Raw genomic sequence first — 24,683 nt, forward strand, 5'->3', positions numbered from 1 at the left:
TTAAATAGACTTTAGGAGGGGCGAATATATGTGTATGTGTACTTTTCTCTCTTTGTTTACTTTGTAGCCTTGGTCTCCATCTCTTGCAAATTCTTTTATTTCTATAACGTAGATATACACAGTACTTGACTCATCACCATAACATATGGGCATGACTGCACTGATTCACCTGCTTGCTGAAGTTATGTTACAGTTTTCTGAAAAACCAAACCAAAAAAGCAACAGACTCTTGGAATACCTTAGAAACAAACACATTTAGAGGCTGAAATCCTGTTTCTTGGTGTGATAAGCTGCAATTAGAGTAGACCCATTGAATCACTGAAACTTACAGAGGGTGCTGACTCATCAAATCCCCACTGATTCAATGAGCCTATTCTGGTTGTGACTTACTATGCCAGGCCACGGGATTTCGGCCACTGTGACGTTGTAAGGCAGTGGTCCCCAACCTTGGGCCTCCAGATGTTCTTAGACTATAACTCCCAGAAGCCTTCACCATCATCTCTGCTGGCCAGGATTTCTGGGAGTTGAAGTCCAAGAACATCTGGAGGCCCAAGGTTGGGGACCACTGTCGTAAGGGACAAATCTGCTAAATGTTCACGTTCCAAAGTATCCTTTGTTCTACCTGCAGTTTACTAACAAGCACCCTGATAGTCCAAAGACAAGCAAGACATTGGAGCTACTCACTGCGGTGGGGAAATACCGGCTGGACTTAAAGTTCTTCAGTACCATAGAGGAGAGGAAAGTCCCCAAGAAGAGAATGAAAGACATGAAAGCAATATCAGGCACGTAGTTGCAGCTGTTGCCCTCTAGGTGGCCTCCTAGTTGCACGCACTGTTCTTTGGTCAGCAGGGACCAATTCCCGGGCTTCGGATCTGGTTGCTGCGGAGAAGGTCAGATCATGAGGGAAAACGCGCTGCTCGCCTCCAGGAAATGGATCACAGCCTAGCGCGTTGCAGAAGCGTTGCCATTAGGTAAAATTGGCACGCGCGGGGGGGGGGTGAGGGCGAAGACAGCTGATGAAAGGAATTCACGATTAATACATTATATTCTAAAAACCCAGTTCCACAGCTTTGCTTCTGGGTCATAGCCAGGCTTTTTAGAACACTGCAAGCCTTGTTCTTTTGATGCGTCAGAAGCCTAACCTAATGATGGTGGCAGGACGGTCATCTCTGGCCTGTGCTGCCCTTCTTTCTTCTCTGGAAGAACTCTCTCTCCTGGGTGCGAAGGAGATACATCTCGGCCACGTCAGGAAGAGAAGGAGCAGCACATAGAGCTCAGGGTGGCATGGGGCTTTTCTCCCTTCTAGGGTCCTGCTAGGGAAGGTGGAAGGCAGCAGGGGAAGCAGGAGACCCAACACAAGATGGATTGATTCCCTAAAAGAAGCCAACAGGCTTGAGTTTACAAGACCTAAGCAGCTGAGGAGAGGCCATTTTGGAAATTGCTCATGGGTAGGATTGCCATAAGTTGGAGGCATTGACAGCCAGGCATTGAAATCGGGGTGGGTTAGGGCGAAGGCAGTGGGCATCTTTAGGCTGTCTCAGCAGGCTCATCCTTCCTCTTCCACTTCATGCCAAGCTCAGCCTGTGCTGGCAATCTGCCTTCCCAAATACCTGTGTATTTATTTCACTTTTCACATGAAACGGAATTAAAAAGCATTGGGTGTGTTTTCTTTGCAGCTGAGGAATCACTGGTCCGTGAACTCCCTGGAGTGGTCTTCTAGCATTTGTGAGACTGTGATGTTATCTGGTAATCAACAGTGTATCATTGGAAGGGAGATGGTGTATGTTGGTGATGGGGGGGGGGCTTTGAGTGGGTTCACATAAAGGCAACTGCATAGGATAGCTGATAACTCGGGGCAATCAAACCATCCTGATTATGAAATGGGGAAAGACATAAGCTTGTCAAGGGGTGCTGATTTCTTGCCTTTGCTTGGGTCACAGTGACCTGAGGATCTTTGGTTCTCTTCCATACACATCCTGCCCCATAATAACTATTTAATTTCTTACCTCCCCAAAAGTGCTGAGGTCAGGGGTCAGCGTCTTGTTCGTAAGAGAGAAGTTGCCTGCAAGAAACAGTCAATCCAAGGCATTAGTTCTTGTCTCAAACAATCACTCAGGTCTACAGCTGCCTGAAACTTAGAGATTCTTCATGTCAGAGAAGTTTCCTAGATAATACACCTGTTAAGCCATGATGGCTCATTCATGATCTGCACTGTTGTTGGGCAAAGCTTAGATGTAACATATTACAATAAATGTACTTACCTGTGAGCAGTTATTTTTTGGGGGCAACAAGAGACAGAATTTCACATTTGTATTTCAAAAGAAATGCAACAAGGAGGAACAAATTTATTTAGTTGATGTCATGCAAAATATTTTAATAACATCAGACTCTAAAACACAAAGGAACAAGAAGTTTTTTTTCTTAATTCAATGGAGGGGAGTGTGGTGGTTGGCCAGTTTTTTCATGCTAAAAATTGATTTTTTTTCCCCACTTAGTGCTAACAGTGCATGACAGAACATCAAACAGTAGCGCATGATAAAAGGGACAGACAGGATGTATCGGAGAGGGTGTACCCTTCCTGGAGCACAGTAATACAGTATATCCACACCTACTGTACTGTGCTTTACAGGCTTCTCTTTTGTTTGTATAATATTGTCTCAATAGCCATTTTCAACCTTTTCTTGGCCATGGTCATAAACACAATACAAAAGAAATATAGGCCAAATTAGGATTGTATAAATAGCATAGCAAATCTTATAAGGTGCTGTGTGAATAATTGTTTCCAGCCTGTGGTCCCCTTCAAATGTGCCAGGAGCACCCCCCGCGGGGCCATAGGGGCCCTCATTGAGAATAGCTGCTCTAGAAGAGAAGCTGGTGCACTGATAATTGCAACACAGAGGTTTTTGTTTACAAAGGGGGAAAATATACTGCACTTGAACACAAAATCCTAAACATTTCAAAAATTAAAGTATTCCGAGAGAACTAGATCAAATTGTCCATGTGGTGCAGCCCACCCACCTACCCTCCCAGCAATACTGAAAATTCACCTTACCTCTCTCTGACATATGGCAGGTGCAACTGTACAAAGTGACATCCCCGATCTTGTAGTCCCAGTTGACTGGGTAGTGTTCCACAAGGGACAGCATCTTCTTCACTGCATCATAGATGAAAATGAAGCTGATGAGGGCACAGAAGCCTTCCTCCGTGAAGCGTGTGAAATACTGCACCAAGTAACTCGCTTCTGTTGCCACCAGGATAAGGCCAAAGAAGGCCACCCAGAGGCCAATCCAAAGGCGGAATTCTAAATAATCCAAACTGTAGTCTCTGGGAAGAAGGAGGAGCAAGAAAGATTCCTTTAATAAGCTGACTTGCTCAGAAGGCAGCAGTCCACAGGATGAGATTTAAGCCATTCAACTGACGGGGGGGGGGGGGGAGAGCAAAATGTGGCCTCTAGGTTTTGTGGAGCCCCCCCCCCATGCCCCTGTCTGGCTCCCAGGCCTCTCCAGCCCCCGATCCCTAAAATCCTGAACAAAAAAAGTCAGCATCTCTGCTAGGCGAATTGAATCTCTGGAAGCCAGGAGGAGGGCTGTTATTTGTTGTTTAATAACAATCTTCACTCCTAAGGATATTTTAGGCATTAAATGGTCCTTTTAAAAAGAAACCAGAAATGACTGGCATTTTAAGGCCTAAAGCCCAGGAAGGGATGAAATTGTGTTTAAGTGACAAATTGAGGCTTCAGGGGGCATCAGTGTGACATTTGGTGAGCTTTATTCCAACAGGAGTTTTGGGGAGTTATGGGTGTTTTGAGGGGAAGCAGTCCTCTGAGGTCTTGCAGGAAAACAGAAGTGACTCCAAACTTGAATGTTCCCTACTCCAATGTAGGCATTTCACTCATGGCTCAAACTTCTTGCTGAGAGCTCAGAAGAAGATTCTTACACCCTCAGCCCAGCCAGCTGAGCAGCTGAATGACCATCTCCACACAGCAGGAGAACCTGAAGTTCAGCAGGTAAGAGTGAAGAAGCCTCCTCACCGCTTGTTAATGGCTTTCTTATAATCTCGGTTGGTTGTTGGACCCTTTGTTGAAAGACAGTAGAATGGTAACAGTCTTCTGCTCATTGATATTTATGCATTCAAGGTTAGTCATCTGATAATTTTAGGCATCAGACAGCAGGCAAGAGAAAGGGAGGGAGGGAGGGAGGGAGGGGTGACCCAGCCTTCCCCAAGCTGGCATCTTTTGACTATATTTGTCATCATCTCCAACCCAAAAAGCAAACACTTACTGATACGAGGGCTTTACTTACTTGCTAAAGGAAAACAGAAGTCTCTCAAAAACAAGGACAGGGCCAGTACTGCTCAGGATGGTCAGAGGCTGGCCAGCAAACAGGCAGAAGAACGCACCAGCAATCGCAGTGCCCAGGAAACTCTCCAGCACACCCTAAAACATACGAAGAAGCAGGTGGGTTGAATGATGGCCAGAAGCTTGTGCTCAGCTAATTGCTACAATGGGGATGGTGAGGATAAGGTGGCACTCCATGGCTATCATGCCATGAAAACCGCCTTTCTTCTGTCCCATGCAAGATGCTCAGGAAATGTAAGGTGGGGGCGGAGAGGAGAAGTCATCGCATCCACAGAGGAGCACAGTGTGTTGCCATCAGGGCTCTTCCACAGACCTGCATGTTGTCTGTGGCATCTCCCAGCATTCCTCCAAAGGTGATCGCGTTGGTGACTGTGGCCAGGTAGATGTAGAGGATGGCTGAAAAGCACTGGAGGTTGAGGGCATCATAGAAATCGCTGCAATACCAAGGGACTTTCCTTTGGATATCCTTTAATAACCCTCCAAATAGCCTGCAAGAAGATAGAGACTCTGGTAATGCTTGGTCTCTAACTCACGGTAAGTGATTATTTTGGAGCCATTTCTCCTTTTAAAGCTGTAACCTAGAATAGAGCAGCTCTAGGCAGAAAGTAGACCAAGTGATCTGCAATAGATCCCCAATGGTGTTGATGCCCAGCTGTTTGACAACAAAAGAAAAAAAATAAGAAGCCTCCTCCACTGGGAGGCTAAGAGAGCTGGGAGGAAACAGAAGTAGAGCTTTGTGTGAAATCACTTGTCGGTGAGCTGCTGAACTGGTACTGAAAACCAGCTCTGGGCTGAGTCCTCGTGCAGAGGCCCCTAGATCTGCATTCCTGTGCCAACCACCGTTTATTGTATATCTGGCTGACAGGGGAGGGAAACTGCCTCCTCTCCCTTCTTCCACCCCCCCTCCCCTTGCCTTGACCATCCTGCTTTTACCGTCCTGTCCTCTTCAGCTCCTCGCTGACATGCTGGTGGCCATGTCCATGCATATGCCGGTCATCTATGGCGGATATGTTCCCATTAGAGTGAGGACTCCATTCACGGAAGTGCATGGACAGCCTGAGAATACAAGGGACATAATTTAGGGTAGAGCCATCCCTGATCTACAAGAAAGCATCAGACCATTGATCGTTAGGCAATATTTCCCACTAGCCACCATCACCACCACCAGGATTTCCAACAGCTTCCGCACATGATCGAATAGCACACCCTTCCCAGATCTCACTTTCTAACACTGATCCACTGAGAAAGAGAACAATCTCTGTTGGGGTCGGGATTGGGACATGGTATCTCGGGTGGTGACAGCGCTGCCAGGAGGTCATGGGGCCTTGCCCTGTCTCACCCCATTGCTCCCTCTTGGAAAAAACGAAGACGGAAACAGGGACATTCAGCTACCTCTGAGGACATAGGGAGGACCAGCTATGTCCTAACTAGGAAACAGTGCTGCTGCCTGGCAGAAACAAGCAACTACCTTGGCCTCTTGTATTTCTCCAGCAAAGAATAAAAAATACACTGAACTTCGCTGTTTAGCTGAAATGAAGTCGAGTTGGTACGTGAACCTGCAAGATGTGCACAACCTTGGTGCACTCTTGAGAAAAAGAGCCACTCTTTCCCAGCCGTAGGTTAGAATGACTGAAATGCTGGGAAGAAGCAGCATCACATGCACTAAGCTGGATGAAGCTCTTTCAGTTCCTCACTAGAAATGAGGGATAAATGGGCTTCCGTTGTACTGCAGTGATCCTGGTCCATAGAGATTCTTGCTGGACTAGAAAAAGATGGCCCTGCTGTAGCCAGGAAAGAAGCATTTATTACTCCAGGCTTTTCCTCATTGATTTTTCATCAAATGGACGGCCTCAGATTCACCAGAATTTAATCAGTGTTCTCCCATTCCCAGTTCCTCTCTGTTTATACCTCTTCTGTGGCGAGGGCAAGCATTTTGGGGGAGAAATTCGGATGGTTGGGTCCCATTTGCCTGGAGGTAGGACAGTCAGCTCATCCAGAAACTCATCGATTCCTGCAATGAGATCTTCTGCACTTTTTGCTTTCCAGGCAACCCTTTGGAAAAGCTGGAAGAGAAGGGTGTTAGTTCTAGTTTTGACTTTTAATAGGCAAAGTTAATAAGATAATGTGATCCTTGGGGACCATCCAGAGAACATGCAGGGCCTTGTTGTGCTTTCAGTCAGAGAAGGAAGCTACTCAAATCCCCCAAACCACATCCAGGCTATGAAGTGCAGGATCTGGCTATAGGGTCCCCGGCAGAGGGCCATCCCACTTGTAATGAAACAACTCCAGCAAAAGGAGACCTCACACCTCCCAAGGCAGTCTATTCCAACGCTAAATTGCCTTCCACTGATAGGAGGTTTCGTTTAGCCAAATCTGCTTCTTTGCCATTTGCACGGCTTGATTCTAGACCTGCCATCTGGCTTGACAATGAATCCTCTCCCTCTTTTACATCGATAGCTTGTTAGATAGGAACGCTGGATAGCTCAGCAAGTTAGGAATCTGGCTGCAGCAGAGCCAGAGGGTGAGAGTTTGATTCCCCACTTTGCCTCCTTGACAGAGGCTGGACTCGACCCATAGGGTCCCTTTCAGCTCTGCAGTTCTAAGGTTGTTGTTGTTGTTATTGACATCATCATCATCATCATCATCATCATCATCATCATCATCATCATCATCATCATCATCATCATCATACTTGAAGACAGCTTTCATGGCACTCAATATTCTCTTCTCCAAGCTAAATATATATTGATCTTTCAACTAATGATTGTAGGATATGGTTTCTTTAACTCACACCATTCTGTGGACACAGACACTTTTCTCTGTTTTCCAAACACTGCACAGTCTTCTCTGGTTGTGCTCTAACTTTTTTAAAAACAGCCTGCTCAGAACTGGTCATAGCAGTCTGGATGCTGCTGTACTAATGTAAAAAAGAGTAGAACTATTATTTCCCATGTTCTGCACTCTGTGTTTCTGTTAATGTAGCTCAAGACTGTATTAGCTTTTTTAGCTGCTAGATTACAACATTGGCTCAGATTCTGCACTAAGGTCCATATACCACTGCCAAGCCGGATCTCTTCCGTCTGTGGAGGTATTTTTGTATCTAGAGGTCTTCCTTTAATCTCATCCTGTCATTGCTTTCCTGTCTAGTTCCTTCTGAACCTAGACTGTATCCTCTATGATGTTGAATATCCCTCCTAGCTTTGTGTGATCTAGAGATCCCTTAAAAATGTTGACATCCTTGAAATATTTTTAAAATTGTTTTTGTACCTCAGAAAATCTAATTGACTTTAATTGAAAGCATTCAACTGGGAGCTGACGTCAGAAATGAACAACATTCATCGCAATGTGGGATTTCAAAACAACAACCATACATTGCAGAGGGAAGAGTAAACCATAGAAAATCTTGGATGTTGTTGCTGTTTGTTACTGTTCTGAGACAAACGGAATTTAGCACGGATGGTAGAAAAAGTACAGTACTGATGTCATCAGTGCACCATCAGCTACATTGTGGATAATAGGAAAATAAATGCTCCATCTGGAAATGTTCACAGGCACATATCTTTGAAACAGAAAGCTGGACTCTGAGGTTTGCACAGACTCATAATTCTGCCTTCACAAAAATAAATAAATGGACAATAAACATATAAATACATTCAACAACTCTCCATAGTACATTTTAAAATGACTGTGGGCAGAGTTCTGAAAAACATTAGCAGCCACCATGAAAATTATGCATCAGAGGCAGCCACCTATGAAAATCCCACGTGCTAAAAACAAAAAATTCTTCCTTCGGAATGAGAAGATTCCTCTCAGGGTACTAATTGTCTGCTATTTGCCTTCTAGGCGTTGAAAGTACCATACTATCAAAAAACTAGCGACAGCAATTCTATGCCACCCATCCCCATTCCCCCCCCCGGCACCCACACTTACGTCATCCGTCAGGAGAGTAGCCACTGCCCTGCCAATTTCATGGTAGGCCTTCACTTTGGCTCTGGGGCCCAGGAGGATGAAGAGGAACCTAGGCAGAGCCATGGAGAGTGTGTGAGTGTCCCTGCTTCCACTGAAGGTGGCTAAGCACTCCTTTTCTTCTTTAGGAGCGAGTGAAGTTGTTAGGCACCAGGGGTCTGGGGAGTCAGGCAGCAGGGCTAGATCTTTTACTCCCTACTTCATTAGATCCCCTTTCAGCCTGAAAGAGATACTGGCCTGATTTTGGTTTTGCTGCCAGGCTGGATCACATCCAGTCAGGTCCTGTCTGGCTTTGGTTTACGGTTGTTCTTCTAGGGCCAGTTCCTGCATGTGGGCACCCAGCCTTTGCTTTGCCCACTCTCCCATCTGGAACCTTGCCCCTGACCTGTCTTTGACCTCACCTGCTTCTCCTGTTCTTTTTGCTCTTCACCTGCCTCCAACTTGTTTCCAGCCACCTTGCCTAATTTGGACTCTATGGATCTTAGTCAGTCTGTCTTGCAACTGGACTCCCGGCTGCAGTCCATCTCTACATTTAGACAAGACCTGAAAGACATGGGCTGGGTCCTGCCCAGCTTGGACGGCACAATAACCAGGGCTTGCTACTAGTCTTCAAGCCTACCAAATGCTACATTTGCTCAGGACTGGCTCTTGTTCATAACCTCAGTTTTGCCCAGGTTGTAGAATGGCCTCAGGCATGGCCTTTCTAATTTTAATATCCCTGCCAAGGAGCCCACCTACATGAGAGGCAGTGGCCTGATCCCTTGGTGCAAGCGTTCTAGTCCTAGAGCAGCTGGCTGTTAACCCTGCTGTCCTCAAGGACTCTCTTCCATAACTAGCACCCAGCTGTCTCAAACTGAATAAGTGCAGTCGGGTGTGGGAGACTGCAGCCTTTCAGTTGTTTATCAGAACACTGATAACGACCTTAATTTCCAGCAGCAACCTAATGCTGAGAACAGCTGGGCACCTGCTTTAGTGCAAGCATCCTTATAGGAAATGTGGTGTTCTGCTAAATGTTTGCAGGATTGTATGACCTGCTTGCTTGCATGCTTCATTGAGAATCAAAGTCGGTTTGAACCGGGAGGGACCTCAGTGGTCAATTAGTTCAAACTCCTGTGAAGACAGAGAGACCTCAGCTAAAACATACCTAACGGATAGCAGTTTAGTCTCTGCCTAAAAGCTTCCAATAATGGAGAGTCCACTTCCTTCCAAGGCAGTGTGCAATGGGTTCTTATTCCTAGCAAGTCCTTAATATTTCATCAAAACTGCAACTTGTTCCATCTCCTCTGTGGTATCTCTTCAGGTTCTTAATGAGCATTTCTCAATAATCTCTCCTCCAATTTAAGCATGCCCAATTCCACATCTGTATATTCCCTATCTACCCATACATACAATGTGCACCCAACAAAAACATTACGGGATATATCATTGTATTGCTACTGAAGTGGGTCTTTGGCTGCTTTTTAAATTCTGGCCCCAGGGACCACCTGCTTGTTACCTGCTAGGGAAAGCAACTTCTGTCAAGTTTCCAAGAAGCACTGATTCCTGAAGGCGCACAAAAGCTATGAAAGGTTTCTCCAGGAAGCTGGCTTCTCCTACAAGAATGTTGGCCACTTCAGTCCCAGGTGGAATCTTCTTCTTGAAGTCATTTTTCAGCTGCAGTAAAAGGAAATACTGTGGTGGCGATTGAGAGTTCACCAAGCTAGAGAAGGGTGACAGCATGATTTCTTGGGGTGTATATGGAGTATATTTTTTTAAGGGGGCTTCACGTTTTTTTTAATAATACTCCTATTATATTGTAGCAAAATTATTCTTGGGGTCCCCACAAACATCCTGTGATCTCAAACTTAGCTGTATTAAATTATTAGACTGAGATATACTAGCAAGTATATGTCTCATTTGGTTAGCTATTCATTTTATATAGGATGTCTACACTTCTACAGCTAGGCTTTTTTTCTTATCCAGATAAAAGCACTAAAATTAATAGCAGTGCATCATGACATGAGCAGATTTTGGCAATGATTAGGCATATGATCAGCCAAAGGCACTGGAGATCAGGGAGAGAGAGAGAGAGAGAGAGAGAGAGAGAGAGAGAGAGAGAGAGAGAGAGAGAGATGCTCCCTCTTCTACAGAACTAGACTACATTGCATTGTATGAATTGGAGCAGCTGGCCTCTCTAATCTTAGTCTCTGATCTTCCCCTTGTGGCTTAATAAAACCACTAGGGCTATTTAGTATTGGTCCTGAGGATTAAGTAGAACCTTTTCAAATGAAGGTAGTCCTTTCCTTTTCTTTACAGTAAGGGGTGCCAAAGATCCTACAAATATTTGCAACTTCTGTTTTCTCTGTTAGAAAGCATTCGTTCATTTGACAAAATCCAGTTGAATTTTCAGAGCTGCCTTCTCAAAGCGGGCATGGCTTTCCAGACCGGAGAGTGTCTAAAAGAATCCTTGGAGAAGGGAGGATGTTTCTCTGCCATAGACAACCCCTGACATCCTATGGAGGAGGCCTTTGAAGCATTTCACAGCATTTTCCCTGTCTGTGTTTCTAATGAGCATTACCTACCTGTTCCTTTAGAGGTACCTCTGAGATCTCATCCTTAGGAACTGAGTGGCTTTTAGCTTTGCCTGCAGCAAAAGTTAAAAACAAAAGCAGAGGAAATGTTAGCATGCTTCTAGCAGGAATGCACCTCAGCAGCAAAATGAGTGGATTTATATTGTTTTCAACTCCTTTGTGTTTATGAGGAAGTGGAAGCTAACTTGGCTGTTAGAGAGGCATGCAGATGAAAGCACCATCTCTCATCACTTGTGCTTTACCAAGGGTCTCTCATGGGTGTACCATCACACAGAACCTGCTGTACACGGACCACCTTCTGTGGCAGCCCACAAATCTCAGGGTCTTTTTTCAATGGTGACTCAGCCTTGTGTTATGCCTCCTTCAGATGGAGCTCACTTATAGTGACCCTTTCAGGGATTTCAAAGAAAGTGAAATATTTAAGGAGTGGATAGCTCAGGGGTTTAAGTATCTGCCCATGGAGCCAGAAGGTGGGAGTTTAATTCCCCACTTGCTTTCTGCGAGTAGAGCCAGCCTATGCAGTCATGGGCAAGCTGCACAGTCCCAGGATGTCCCAGAAGAAAGGTGAACCACTTCTGTGTATTCTCTATGTGGAAAACCCTAGAGAGGGTCACCATACATTGGAACTGATTTGACGGCACATCATCATCATCATCATCACTATTGTTGTTGTTGTTGTTGTTGTTGTTGTTATTGTTAAAATTTATTTATTTATTTATTTATTTATTTATTTATTTATTTATTTATTTATTTATTTATTTATTTATTTATTTATTTATTTATTTATTTATTTATTTACCAGTGCTAGGTATCTCATAAAACTTCAAAACCCAGGCTTCTATAGGATGGAACCATGACAGTTAAAGTGCTACATCTGTATAATATGGGTATACTCAAAGTGTAGTCAGAAATAAATTCCATGGAGTCAACTGCAACATAGGCTCAGGCGACTGTGTATAGAAAAGGTGGGCAATTATTTCAGAGTCATGGCGAAATTCATTATCAGAGAAGTTTACAGAGGCTGCTTTCAAGTGGTCAGTAGGGTCATGGTCAAAAGGGTACAATCAAAATGTCATTGCTTTCAGGTTTAGGCTCCTTAATAGCTAACAACCAGGCCTTTGGGGGGGGGCACTTAAATCTTTTCAAATGAGGCTGGGAGAACTATACAAAAGCTTTGGAACTACCCAATGTTGGTGTCATCCTGAACAGAGAGAGTGTGTGTCTGGGAAGTCTCAGAGAGTTGGATTTGGCTACAGGACCTAAGGTTCTCATCCATATAGGATAATAGAATGAAAGGGGGTGTGTGGTACAAATAATGAAAATGAAATAAATGAATTATCTGCTCAGCTAAGCCATGATCTGGTTTATATATCTGGCCATGGAACCAGGGGTTGGAAGTTCGATTCCCCACTGAGCCTCCTTGACAGGGCTGAACATGAGGATCCATAGGGTCCCTTCCAGATCTGCAGTTCTAAGATGATGATTATTCTAAGAAGGACTGCTGTATTATCAATGCCAAACAAAATTGTCAGAGAATGATGAGATGACGATTTTGTGCTGCTTCAAAATAAATAGGTTCTGAATCTCTGGGAATCTGCATGGGATTCTGCTGTCTCCCAAGCTGTGCTCCAGAAGCCGTAGTGCTTGAGGGACCCTCTCATCTGCCAGATGCTGGAGTTAAGGACTGAGGGAAAGATGCTGAGGACATAGTTCCATGCCTACATACCAGAGCAGCAGGAGCCCATCCCCATTTCAACCAGCATCTTCAGCTGTGATTTGGTGGTCTGGTGCTGAGGTTTCAGGAGCAAAACTTGGGTGAGTTTCTTCAAGGATTCTGGCCGGAGGAGATAGTTCCCAATCTGGTTCTCAATCACCTTTTCTTGAACACAAGAGAAACACCAGTTGAGGAAACACATGCTTATCATGCTAATCATGTTCAAATCTGGGGGTTTATCGAAGAACACTGACTGTCAGTCATCCCCCTGTTGATCAGCAGTGGTTACCAATGACATAGAAAGGAAAAGATTTCAGTATAAATGCTCTGTCAATGGACTCAGTTGAAAAACAGAGAAACGAATGGTCCAGGTTCAGTCACTTTACTAAATTAAGATTTCAATTTTCAGCACATTTGCTAGGAGGAAATCTTGCCAAACTCATGGAACCAGAGACCTGTGAGATATTGCAGGAACACCAGGTCCTGGCGCTGCCAGGAGGGGTGCTGATTATAAGGAGCCACAGTGGCAATGGGAAAAGTAATATAAGGGAAACAGCCCTTGGCAGGCAGAAGGTAGCACTGTTTTCAGGCATCTTCCCTTACTGGCTAGTGCCAATTTCTGCAGCACCTTCTAATTGTTCTGTCCCCCCCCGCCCCCATCATCATAGGCATCCTTCAGTCTCAAGAAACTATGGTAACATGCTCTGTATCGAGAAGTATCCTCTCCAGAGCATGAAGCCTGGGTAAAGTAGTATGGAGGATAGGCTGTTACCCAAGCAGCAAATCCCCCCTCTCCATGTTGCTGAAATAGTCCAATGGAAAGGCAAGAGCCAATACAACTGGTTCCAGCGACATCGCAAGACTTGCCAGAACAACACGAACTGCCTCCAGGACTCCAGCTCCAGATTTTGCCTCTAGGTTAACTCCTGGAGCCTTTTCCATGAGTGGATATAGCCACAAGTCAGTGGAGGTTTGAAATTGGAGTTTTCCTTCTCCTAGATGGGCTGCCTTCCATGGCTGACAAGTCCCACCTACCTGGCCTGCTCTCTAATAGTGCAGAAGTATGACTTCTGCACTACTTCTGGTCCCCCCACCGTTTGCTTAAAGGAGCTCTTGCAGGCACGAGAGCCCCAACGCACGGAGGATCAGAAGGAAGAAATGATACTGAAAGTGGCCCTACAGATTCCCAAGCTGCTTTCCACTAGCCTTTCCGCATGCCATATGCAAGACTTGAGTGGCAGGGTACATTTGAAGAGTGTACTATGGCGGGCTTACGTGAGTTTCAAGAAAGACTTCTGGTAGCACCAGAACTTCATGCATGCAAAAGCCCAGGAATGCTCCCTCCATACAAATCTTACAGTGCCAAAGCCTGTGATGAGCCTATAGGCCTCACTATTGCAAACAAAGGCTTTCACTGAAAAAGCTGCAAAACCCCCAGTTGTGGCCTTGGAAGGTGGTTTGATCTATTCACACATCCCACATACCAATTATTTGCTTGAAACTTGGAGCTTCCAGGTCTAGGAGGACAGTCCCTTTCCTTATACACGTCCTCAGCTCAAACAGACTGTGAAGGGACAGAGTTGTCACATGAGGTTTGCTCCATCGTTCTCCTCCATCTTCCACTTTCTCTTCAAACTTTATCCATCTGCAACCAAAAAGTGAAACCTGCAACTGAGACTCTTGCATATATGACATAATTATGGTCATATGCTTTCCAAAAGGCATGACCTCATGACTTCAGGGGAAAATATACCAGCTATTTAGCCTCCTTGTCAGAACTGAGCAAAGGCCAGCTTCTAGGGTGAAGGAGAGATGGCTCTTAGCCCAGGCGGACTAGCAGTAGGTGTGTAATCAGAGTAAGGCAGGAATAACCTGGAAACCCAGCACATCACATTCAAGCCCCCACCTAGTGCCACTAATACTTTGTGGGTACTAATTTCTATTGTGGTATTCTTTAGTCTTCCAAACTATGCCTTGTTTGTGTGGTGGAGCTGGGTAATGATATGGAGGACTCCACTGGAGCTGGCCACATCCCTTCTTTCATATATGGGAACCGGGAGCCATTAACACATTACACTGCAGTGTGATTTGTGGGAAACTATAGTGTTGCCATAGATGCTAGGCAAATGCCTGTCAGAGAAATTACATCACCTTTACCATGAAATGGCTTTCCTGTCAAATAAATTCAGTCTTCACATTTAAGAAAAAATCTTCCCTTTCAGAATAGAACAGACACCCAGATTTTGAAGGATGAATCACTATACATTAGTACAGTGTATCAAACTGTTGTATTGATTAGTGTCATTAATTCTACAGTGTCTTAACTAATTGCTTAGAATTACTTAGAATTTACTAGTGAATCTTTGCTAGCACCAAAGGTCAGCTCACTTTTGGTGCTGAAAACTCCTTGCTTAATAAGTCCTCTCCTCCCAGTGGAGAAGTTCTTTCTGATGGCTGTTCTCAGGAGTGAAGCTCCCTGCCAGAGTTGGGCCAGTTTCTTCCCTCTTGCCTTTCCACTGGCAGACGAGGATTGTCATAACAACTCTTCAATCATCATCATCATCATCATGTGGTATCAAGTCAGTTCTGACCTGTGATGACTTTGTTCCAGGATTTGCCAGGTAGAGAGTACTCAGAAGTAGTTTCCCTTTCCCTTCTTATGGGGACCTCCTGGGACTGTGCAGCTTGCCCAAGGCCACACAGGCTGGTGCTAGTTTACAGAAGTCTCAGTGGGGAATTGAACTCTCAGCCTTTGGTTCTGCAGCCAGATACCTAAACCACTGAGCTATCCACTAAGATCTCTTCTTAGGCAAAGTACCAAACTGAGCAGCCTCCGGCACTCTTGGGTCAAACTGATGATCTGCACCCACACCTGCCTGGTTTCATGTCCAGTTTTGACACACAAGTTGCTTTGACAACATGACAAAGGACAGATAGTGGGAGAGGGACAGGGTGAATTGGCCATGAAGTCTTTCTAACTGAACTCTGCGGTTTGGGAATTGGAAACAGTTGTTTTGATAGTTTTGTTCGTACTGGAGGGGAGGTTGTGTTCTGGGGCTGTTGTCTGGCCCTGTTGCATTTATGCAAAGGATCCCTCGGGTTTTGGCTTGACTGCCACTCTGTTGAACATCTGCATGAAATCAGACTCAGCAAAGTTGCATGAAAGTTCGAGGCTGACTATGATTGGTCATTCCCAGTTCTCTTTCTTTTTTGTTTTCGACTGATATTGTTGAGGAGGCTGGCTGGCTGGCTCAGCGAGTTAGGTACCTGGCTGTGGAGCTAGAGGCTGGGAGTTTGATTTCCACCATACTGTGTGGCCTTGAGCAAGCTGCACCGTTCCAGAATTGATTTGATAGCACACTGATGGATTGTTGAGGAACTAAAACAAAGTACAATAGGTATTCATGGATCAGATCAGACCAATATATTAAAGCTCAGTTGCTAGGTTAGTAATGTTTCAACAGCAATTACAAAATTGTGTCCATGTGATAGACAGACAGCATTTGAACTATACGGAATTTAAGGCCAGCACAGGAATGTTAAAGGCATGAGAAGGAAAAGTTTATGTCTAAATGGCCTATACTGAAGTCACGTTGACAAGCTGACAACATCCCAAAGCCTGAGACTTAAAGGATAAATTCCAGCTCTGGGTGTCAGGGCCAAAAGTGGAGATCCAACTGCCCTAGTAAGATGTAAGAGCTGTTCGGATGTGGTTATGCTGTTATCTAGTTATGTGGTTGCCCAAGAAAAACACATGAGAAAATCAATTGTTTTATAAGGAAACAGGAATACCAGGGAGGGGTGTGTGTTAAATTATTTCCTTTTTTGTAATGAATGAAAGGCTTTTAAAACAAGGTTTGCTCATTATGAAGATTTGTATGTAAGACAGTTACTAGTCTACAGAATTAGGGGGCAATAATTCCTGTGCATACTGTCATACGACAGCTTCACTGGCTGACAATCTGTTTCTGGGCTCAATTCAAAGTGCAGGTTATACAGTAACTATAAAGGCCTAAATGGCTTATGTCCGGGTTATCTGAAGGATTGTATCACCTCATATGAACCTCTTTGACTTTTAACGTCTTTTGGGGAGGCCCTTCTCACAGTCCCGTCACCTTCACAGCATCATTTAGTGAGGACAGGAGAGAAGGTCTTTCCAGGAGCTGCTCCCAGGCTTTGGAATGCACTACCTTGTGCAGCTAGGCTGGTCCCTTCCCTCTTGTCCTTCCATCATTTATGTATTTATTTATTTCTACCCCACCCATCTAGACCAAAGGTCTACTCATCAGGCAAAGACCTTTTTTTGGTAATTTTGCTTGCACTCTGCATATGCTCTGGATTTTGTTGTTTTTGTTATTTGCTGTCAATTAGCCTCCATCATATATGCAGAATACATATATGTAGAAGACGTTAGAATCGCATTTGGGCTCCATGATCACTGCAGATGGTGACAGCAGCCACAAAATTAAAAGACGCCTGCTTCTTGGGAGGAAAGCGATGACAAACCTAGACAGCATCGTAAAAAGCAGAGACATCACGTTGCCAACAAAGATCCACATAGTCAAAGCTATGGTTTTTCCAGTAGTGATGTATGGAAGTGAGAGCTGGACCATAAAGAAAGCTGACCACCAAAGAATTTATGCTTTTGAATTGTGGTGTTGGAGGAGGCTCTTGAGAGTCCCCTGGACTGTAAGGAGAACAAACCTATCCATTTTGAAGAAAATCAGCCCTGAGTGCTCATTGGAGGGACACATCCTGAAGCTGATGTTGGGAAAGTGTGAAGGCAAGAAGAGAAGGGGACAACAGAGGGTGAGATGGCTGGACAATGTCATCAAAGTGACTAACATGAATTTGACACAACTCCGGGAAGCAGTGGAAGACAGGAGGGCCTGGCATGCTCTGGTCCATGGGGTCACGGAGAGTTGGACACGACTTAACGACTAAACAACAGCCTCCAACTTGTGGGAATCCTATGAGTGAGCGATCTCCAAAATCCCCTGTCCTCAACTGCCATACTCAGCTCTTGTAAACTCCAGCCTGTGGCTACCTTTAGGGGGTCAGTCCATCTTTTATTTAATTTATCTTAATACTTTAAAGCATGATGGTTCAGATTCAAGCAGCGTTTTGTAAGATTTAGTGCAGAAAGACTACATTTATAGACTAATACAGGTATTTTAAATTTAAAACTCATCCTTTCTTCTGTAGTCACAGTGACAGCATAATTAATAAATAGAAAACCAGTCTGTAAGTGGAATAAATGTCCTTTAATAGTAAAAAAAAATCACCATTGGATTACCACTGGTGGTTGCAATACTAGTGGTGATAATCTGATGCACTTTTTGACTATGAAAGGCCTCTTCTCCCCCGCTTCATCTTGAGACACACACCCCAAAGGCTTCCCCGGGGCAAAAGGGTTCCACTAGGGAGCTCTGGACCCTAAGGCAAGAGGACAATAAGCTTTTAACCAATGGTACATTAAATGTTTTCGGTTCCCCCATTGGGGTTACACTGGCATGAAGCTCTACAACAGGATTATGCCCACTGCAGCCTTTCCTGACAGGAGAGTTACTCCAGTCCCTTGATCGTTTTGGTCATCCATCTGTTATTTATTTATTTATTTTATTTATTGATTTATTTGATTTGTATCCCACCCATCTGGTCTAAGACAGGACGGTGCTGATAGTTTTGTTCCTGATTCCTTCTATAATTATTCTGCAATATTTACTTTGAGCAATTGCTACTTTTTGGTTTTTCTTTTTTATGTAATAGTCTGTATAACTGTGACACCTGTTTAACTATATGGAAGAGATCATGACATGATTATTTATTTATTTATTTATTTATTTATTTATTTATTTATTTATTTATTTATTTATTTATTTATTTATTTATTTATTTATTTATTTATTTATTTATTTAATACCCCGCCTATATGGTCGTTTCAAACACTTTAGGCGGCCTATTTATGTAGTCCATTATATAAGCAGATATGAAAACACACCTGGTAGTTACCTGCCTGCCAGCCTTGAGGTCCCACAACTCGAAGGTAGCTTGGGGAACCTTTTGTGCACACACCCCTGTGCACTATTTAGTTGTTTAAAAATATATTAAAGTACCCTTCACATGTGTTTATTATAGTACATGCAAACATCATCTGATACTAAGGCAGTCTGAGTCTGCGCATGACTTCAAGCACAGAACCATTCTTTTTCAATACAGAGTTGCCAGTTCTTTAATTGAATGACTTGAGACACAACAGAGAAACTGTCTCTGTGTCTAAGCTGTACAGTTCCTGTATCTGGTTCTGCCATCCATGGGAACACAGATCACACAATGTCTGAATGATCGCATAATCTAGTTTACAACTGTGACAGAATCAGGAAGCTAGAAATAGTTTATGCGCTCCTCTGCATATTGTCCATTCTTTGCAATGGATTCATTTACAGTACTGGAACAATAAATTCATTTCTGGGCCACATTGTATATTGCAGCTGCAGTCACTCTGGAATTCATAAAATGTAACTGGGGCAATAGTCTGTCTTGGAGATGGGAAATTGGACTTACAAGAAAAGAGCTGCCTATGTCCCAAAGACAAAACCCCAAAACAAAGCAAGCTATTTTGCATATTGCAGGAGATGAGATAAACTGCTACAGTAATAATCTCACACTATCAGTACTTGATGACTTCCTTCTTCTAGTAATGGGATATCTTCTACAATTCAACCCTCTGCTAACCTGAGTTTGCCCTTACCTGCCCACCAGGTGACTCAGAAGACAGGTGTTACAAAGGTGGAGAAAAGCTGTACTCACTGAGGCACCACCACTGTGATCTGGCTGTACTCCATCCAGGCATGTATAAATGAAAATTACTACAGCAAATGTGCATATTTCAATATTCAGCACATTTGTAACATTGTTGCAGTTTATACCTCTTTACATGATCTCCTGTATCAGATCCTCTGTAAGAATATAAAGGAATGCTTATTCATTATCTGCCACATTTTGTCCATGTTCCAGGATGATAATGGAACAAGCAACAACTGGCACTAAGGTTGCAGCCTGTATGATGTGAGCGCAGAGTATTTTATCATTCCCTGCCCGCTCTGTTGTGATATCCCACCAATGCTCTCAATTTCTCCCATGTTACTTTTAGAAAGCACTTTAGCATTTGCCAAGTACTCTGGGTTAATGGTTATTTCTTCATTCAGCCATTCCAGGTACAACTAGTATCTAAACCTCTTCCTCCTCTGGAGAATAAGTCCTGCAACATTTTAATATATTAAATGGGCAAGGTTGAGTTTGTGACAGTTGAATGTGGATAAACCCCACATTATTCATCAGGGAAAGGGGCTGCATGGTGATCCCAATTTTACTTCCAGCTGCTGGCAAGGAAAACCAATGACCTGTCTTTTATCTGATTTTTCTCTCATTTCTGGTGGCAGACATGTAGGATGAAAACAGATTTTCATATTGCAACTTCCTACCCGGCAAGAAAACACCTATCACTCCACTAAAGGTATCTATAGACATGATGGTACAGTTCTCCATCAGGTCTGCTTTGTTCTGGCAAATCCAAAGGAGATTTGTATGAGACTTCTGCTTTATACTGACAGTTAACCCGACAGTTAACCTCTCTTGCCCATTGTTTGGCTACCTAGACTCCTAGCAGCTCATATCTGGGTTCTGCAACCTATAATTTAAAAAAGGGAACTTTTCCAAGTTCTTCCCTCAGATCTCAGATTGATATAACTCTTTCCTCATTCTTCTGGGGAGCTGTTTAACTGAAGATTGAACTGGAGACCTTTTGCAGGGAGAGTATGTAACCCATGTGCTCAATCCTGACGCTAGCCTCTGCATGGGTACCCACCTGGCTGTTTGCCTCCATTCCAGTCCTTCAGGGGCACTGAAGAGTTCTGAGAGCTGTATAAATAGCACTGGGCGACTTGCTTCTTCGTTCTCCTCCTCCTGTTTCAGCATGAGGCAGACCCTCTCTGCCGCGGAAGAGATGGTGGATGTGAAGATACTCCTGCCCACTGCCTGGCAGATGACCACCGAATTTCTGCTGGAGGGCTCCCGGTCTGCTCCATGGTTGTTGTTCATCATCTCAGCATGAGAGATGAGGTCTTCTGTTCTTCCAGGGAGAGCATCCTGGCCTCCATCCCTTTCCTTTGCATTTGACATGTTGAGCTAGGCAAGCACTCAGCCCATCAGCACCCCCTCTGGCCGCTGTCGTCGTCAGCAGGGCCCTCTTCCCTCTGTGGCAAAGCCTGAACAGCCACTGAGCAGATCCATGTCATTCCACTTTTATAAGGGGCCAGAGCCTGTTCAAGCCAGACACAGACAAATGGGCAGGAACACACTACCCCAAACAAATATAACCAGGGAGAGGAGCTCTTTTGGTCTGCAAAAACCAGCCAGAACTCACTGGGGCTGCTCCTTTCTACCCACCTAATCACAGAGGGACTGCTCAGCCCTTATCATGGGTGCTGGGGCTTGTTTACAACAGTGTGTACTATTTGAAGCACTGGCCAGGCCCAGGGCAGGCCAGGCCATCCTGGGAAGTGAAGAAACCTGAGACAAGGAAAGTGATGAGGTTGTGGGGGAAGGAGGGGAAACTTGACACGGTTGAACCTTTGAGGTAGTGAAAGCTGGAAGGATTTGTAGGAGCAGGAGAGTTTTGGGGAGGGGGAGGCAGTGGTGGGGAACACAACAGCAATATGAATCTCCCCCCCCCCACACCTCCACTTCAGCATTCCCACCATGGAAGAGATGTAAGCAGCTATGTGAGAACGCAGCCCACTTTCAAACTGTTCTTTACTGTTTGCTCTCTTTAGAAAATAACACTTGCTTGCCACAGCAGGTAAGGGAAACACAAACCCTTTCCCCCAAAACCCGAGCTAAGAAAGATTTTAAAGAAAAATTTGCTTTGTGCTTTGGCACAGTGGGAGAATTAAAAACCACTGAAAGAGAACACTTAGATTTTTTTGGGGGGGGGAAGCATACACAACCATTGATAGTAATCTCTTTCTCCTGTGAGACTTGAATTTTCATGAGTGAAGGGCAATTTATACCAAACCTCCAGGAGGAAAATACTAATGGAGCTTTCCACTATCTGATAGCTGGCAACATCTGACCATGAAGGTGAAAGCTGAACTAGACATGGCATTTGACGAGTCATTGCATTTAAAGTGTGTGTGTGTGTGTGTGTGTGTGTGTGTGTGTGTGTGTGTGTGTGTGTGTGTGTGTGTGTGTGTGTGTGTGTGTGTGTGTGTGTGTGTGTGTGTGTGTGTGTGTGTGTGTGTGTGTGTGTGTGTTTAAGAGACCAGCTACAGAGACAAGTGGCTGGTAAATGCAGCATGGGAGGGAAATATGCTTATGTATGTGGAGGGCATGTAAACCTACATATGGGTCACATATTTATGGAGAAACTTTGTAACTAATTTGTAAATTTTAGTCCCTGAGTTTCCATGGCTAAATTTGCAACAAGATCTATTATTCAAAAAGAAGATCAACATGTTAAGTTAAACAGTGGTAGCTTGGCAAGAAACTGTTTAATACGGGAAGTCTCTGTTGGCTGCTGATGCGAATGCTTACACATCAAAACACATTTCTGTATATGGCTTATATGTAAGCAAGAGTACCTTGCTGACCAAGTGAATAGGCAACCTCTGATCTGGCCATGGGCCACCTATGCATATAAGCTTTTTTGGGTGGGACTGCACTCCCATGTAGCCCCCTCATACCTACTGGCCACGTTGCAAGTGGTTCTGGGAGTTACAGTCCAAAAAGTCATGTTTCTACCATGTATGTAAACAGTATCAATTTCACAGCACCTCTGCCAGCTTGTCTGCCACACTTGTTAGGAAGATAAGTGGAGACAAGTTCTCTTCAGGAGCCTGAAAACTGAATTCCTTCTCTTTTTTTGATATTTTCGTATATATTAGAAATTGACAAATTCAGGGGCTAGGTAAAACTTGGAATGGAACAGAACAAAACAGAACAAGGCAGAATGAGAACTTCTTAATAAAAATGGATGTCAAAAATAAAGGAATGCAATGGACAAATAAACAGTTTATAGTTTCAAAACCTTTATTGGCATACAGTACAAGACAGTGTGATATGGTAAAATGTTTAAAAGCATGTATACTATATATGCCAGAGAACAAATAAACAATGAACAATATTTTAGACCTCAGACCTTAAAAACAGAATGGAACACAGTGGCCCAGAAGAGTAGGATAATCAAGCCAAATTCATGACACACACGGGACTAGATGAGACAGATGCAGCAAGCCACAAATCATCCTCAGGAAAAAAAAATGTTCTGTATAGAAAATTGATATTATATAACATTCCTGGAACACTGACTTCTAAGTAGGGCAGCCCAATGAAACGCACCCATTCCATTCAACTAGAGGGGACCTGATGCAACCAGCCCCCCCCCACACACACACCCTGGAAACAACATTCCAGTACCTGTTCTGGTCAGAATATTTCTATTGCCCAAAACAGCCCAGAATGATGATTTCAGTGGTTTAGGTATCTGGCTGCTGAGCCAGAGTTTGGGAGGTTAGCCGTTTGATTCCCCACTGTGCCAACCAGTCTGTGTGGTCTTGGGCAAGCTGAATGATCCCAGGGCATCCCTGGAAGAAGGGAATGGCAAACCATTTCGGAGTATTCTCTACCTGAAAAACCCTGAAAAGGGTAACCGTAAGTCAGAATTGATTTGATGGCACATGATGATGATGATGATGATGATGATGATGATGATGATGATGATGATGATGATGATGATGATGATGATGATGATTAGGGCTTCCTCTGCAGTCAAACAGATTTGTCTGGTGGGTGCTGGATGACATGGAAATACACTAGCAGCCAGTGAAGTTGTTGTAACCAAGGAGTTATATGGTCTCTCTTACTGAATCCAGTCGGCAGTCTGGCTGCAGCATTTTGAACCAGGTGACGTTTCCAATCCATCTGCAAAACTAGACCCACATAGAATGTGCTACAGTAACTCAAACAGGGCATAACTAAGTCACTGTAGCCAAATCAGTCATTTAAAGGAATGGGCACAGCTGGAGCACCACATTTAACTGTGCAAAGGCAGTCCTGGCTGCTGCTGAATCTTGAGCGTCCAGGCTCCAGGATGGATCCAGGATTCCCCCCCAAGATGTGAACCTGAGCTTTCAGGAGGAATGTAAACCTGTCAAACTCTGTTCCCTGATCTGCCTTACAACTGACCAGGAAGGAGTATCTGTATTGTAAGGACTAGATTTCAATTTGTTTGCCCTCATCCAATCCATTACAGACATCACACACCAGTTTAGAGCCAATATAGCTTGCTTGGAATTAGATGAGGAGAGATAACACCGAATCCCAAAACTCCAGACAAACTCTCCCATTGGTTTTGAGTATATGTTTCATAGCATGAGGGGACAAAGCAGCGCCCTGAGTGATGCTACAGGCCAAAGGCCAGGACATCAAACTGGAGTCCCCCAGCTGCACCTTCTGAGTTTGTTCTCTCCACTCTCAGCCCCTGGAAGGACTGGAGCCACTGCAAAGGAGTACCTCCAGGTCCCATTCCAGTGAGGCTGCCCAGAAGAATACCATGGTAGATAATATCAAAACTGCTGAGAAATCCAGGAGAGTCAACAGGGACATATTCCCTGTGTTGAGTCTCCAGTGTAGATTGTCCACCAGCCAAGTCTAAAAGCAGAGTGAAATAGATCCAGATAATCAGTTTCACCCAGCAACCCCTAGAGCTGAGAGGCCCCGTACAGTACTTTCAATATGAGTGGCTACCACCAAGCCATCCAGGCTATCTGAGGTACAAAGAACTCCCCGGATGCTTTACCAGCTGTTCTTTCTGATGGTGCTCTTGGGCCACACAGCTTGCTCAAGGTCACACAGGCTTGCTCTTCTTCCAGGAGGCACAGTGGGGAAGACAGCTCCCAAACCTTAGTGAACTATCCACCTGAACTTAGTGTCCATGCTATTTTTGGAATCTCTTTAATCTCTCTTTGGATTTTCAGCCTTCATTCATATATTTAAACTTTGTTATTATACAATTATT

General features: G+C 44.2%; 1 protein-coding gene and 1 long non-coding RNA gene across 2 annotated transcripts in view; one reads left to right on the forward strand and one right to left on the reverse strand.

The window, feature by feature from the left end:
* Positions 1-22,684, reverse strand: part of SLC4A9 (solute carrier family 4 member 9) — a 62,767-nt gene extending 40,083 nt beyond the window's left edge. Inside the window, exons 1-13 of the mRNA XM_078392519.1 lie at positions 20,475-22,684; positions 14,092-14,252; positions 12,620-12,772; positions 10,885-10,946; positions 9,819-9,976; positions 8,288-8,375; positions 6,266-6,420; positions 5,291-5,413; positions 4,671-4,845; positions 4,302-4,435; positions 3,053-3,324; positions 2,007-2,062; positions 685-879 (exon numbers count right to left, since the gene is read on the reverse strand). Coding sequence (XP_078248645.1) covers positions 685-879; positions 2,007-2,062; positions 3,053-3,324; positions 4,302-4,435; positions 4,671-4,845; positions 5,291-5,413; positions 6,266-6,420; positions 8,288-8,375; positions 9,819-9,976; positions 10,885-10,946; positions 12,620-12,772; positions 14,092-14,252; positions 20,475-20,788 — 2,046 coding nt within the window. The 5' untranslated portion in view covers positions 20,789-22,684. The remainder of the gene's footprint in view (positions 1-684; positions 880-2,006; positions 2,063-3,052; positions 3,325-4,301; positions 4,436-4,670; positions 4,846-5,290; positions 5,414-6,265; positions 6,421-8,287; positions 8,376-9,818; positions 9,977-10,884; positions 10,947-12,619; positions 12,773-14,091; positions 14,253-20,474) is intronic.
* LOC144588936 (uncharacterized) lies at positions 819-19,430 on the forward strand. The gene is made up of 3 exons (XR_013544702.1): positions 819-971; positions 3,883-4,006; positions 19,370-19,430. It is a non-coding gene; the product is annotated as an uncharacterized LOC144588936 (long non-coding RNA).
* Positions 22,685-24,683: the final 1,999 nt, after the last annotated feature.

Source organism: Pogona vitticeps, chromosome 4 (assembly GCF_051106095.1).
Source record: "Pogona vitticeps strain Pit_001003342236 chromosome 4, PviZW2.1, whole genome shotgun sequence".
In the NCBI taxonomy this organism is placed as follows: Eukaryota; Metazoa; Chordata; class Lepidosauria; order Squamata; family Agamidae; genus Pogona; species Pogona vitticeps.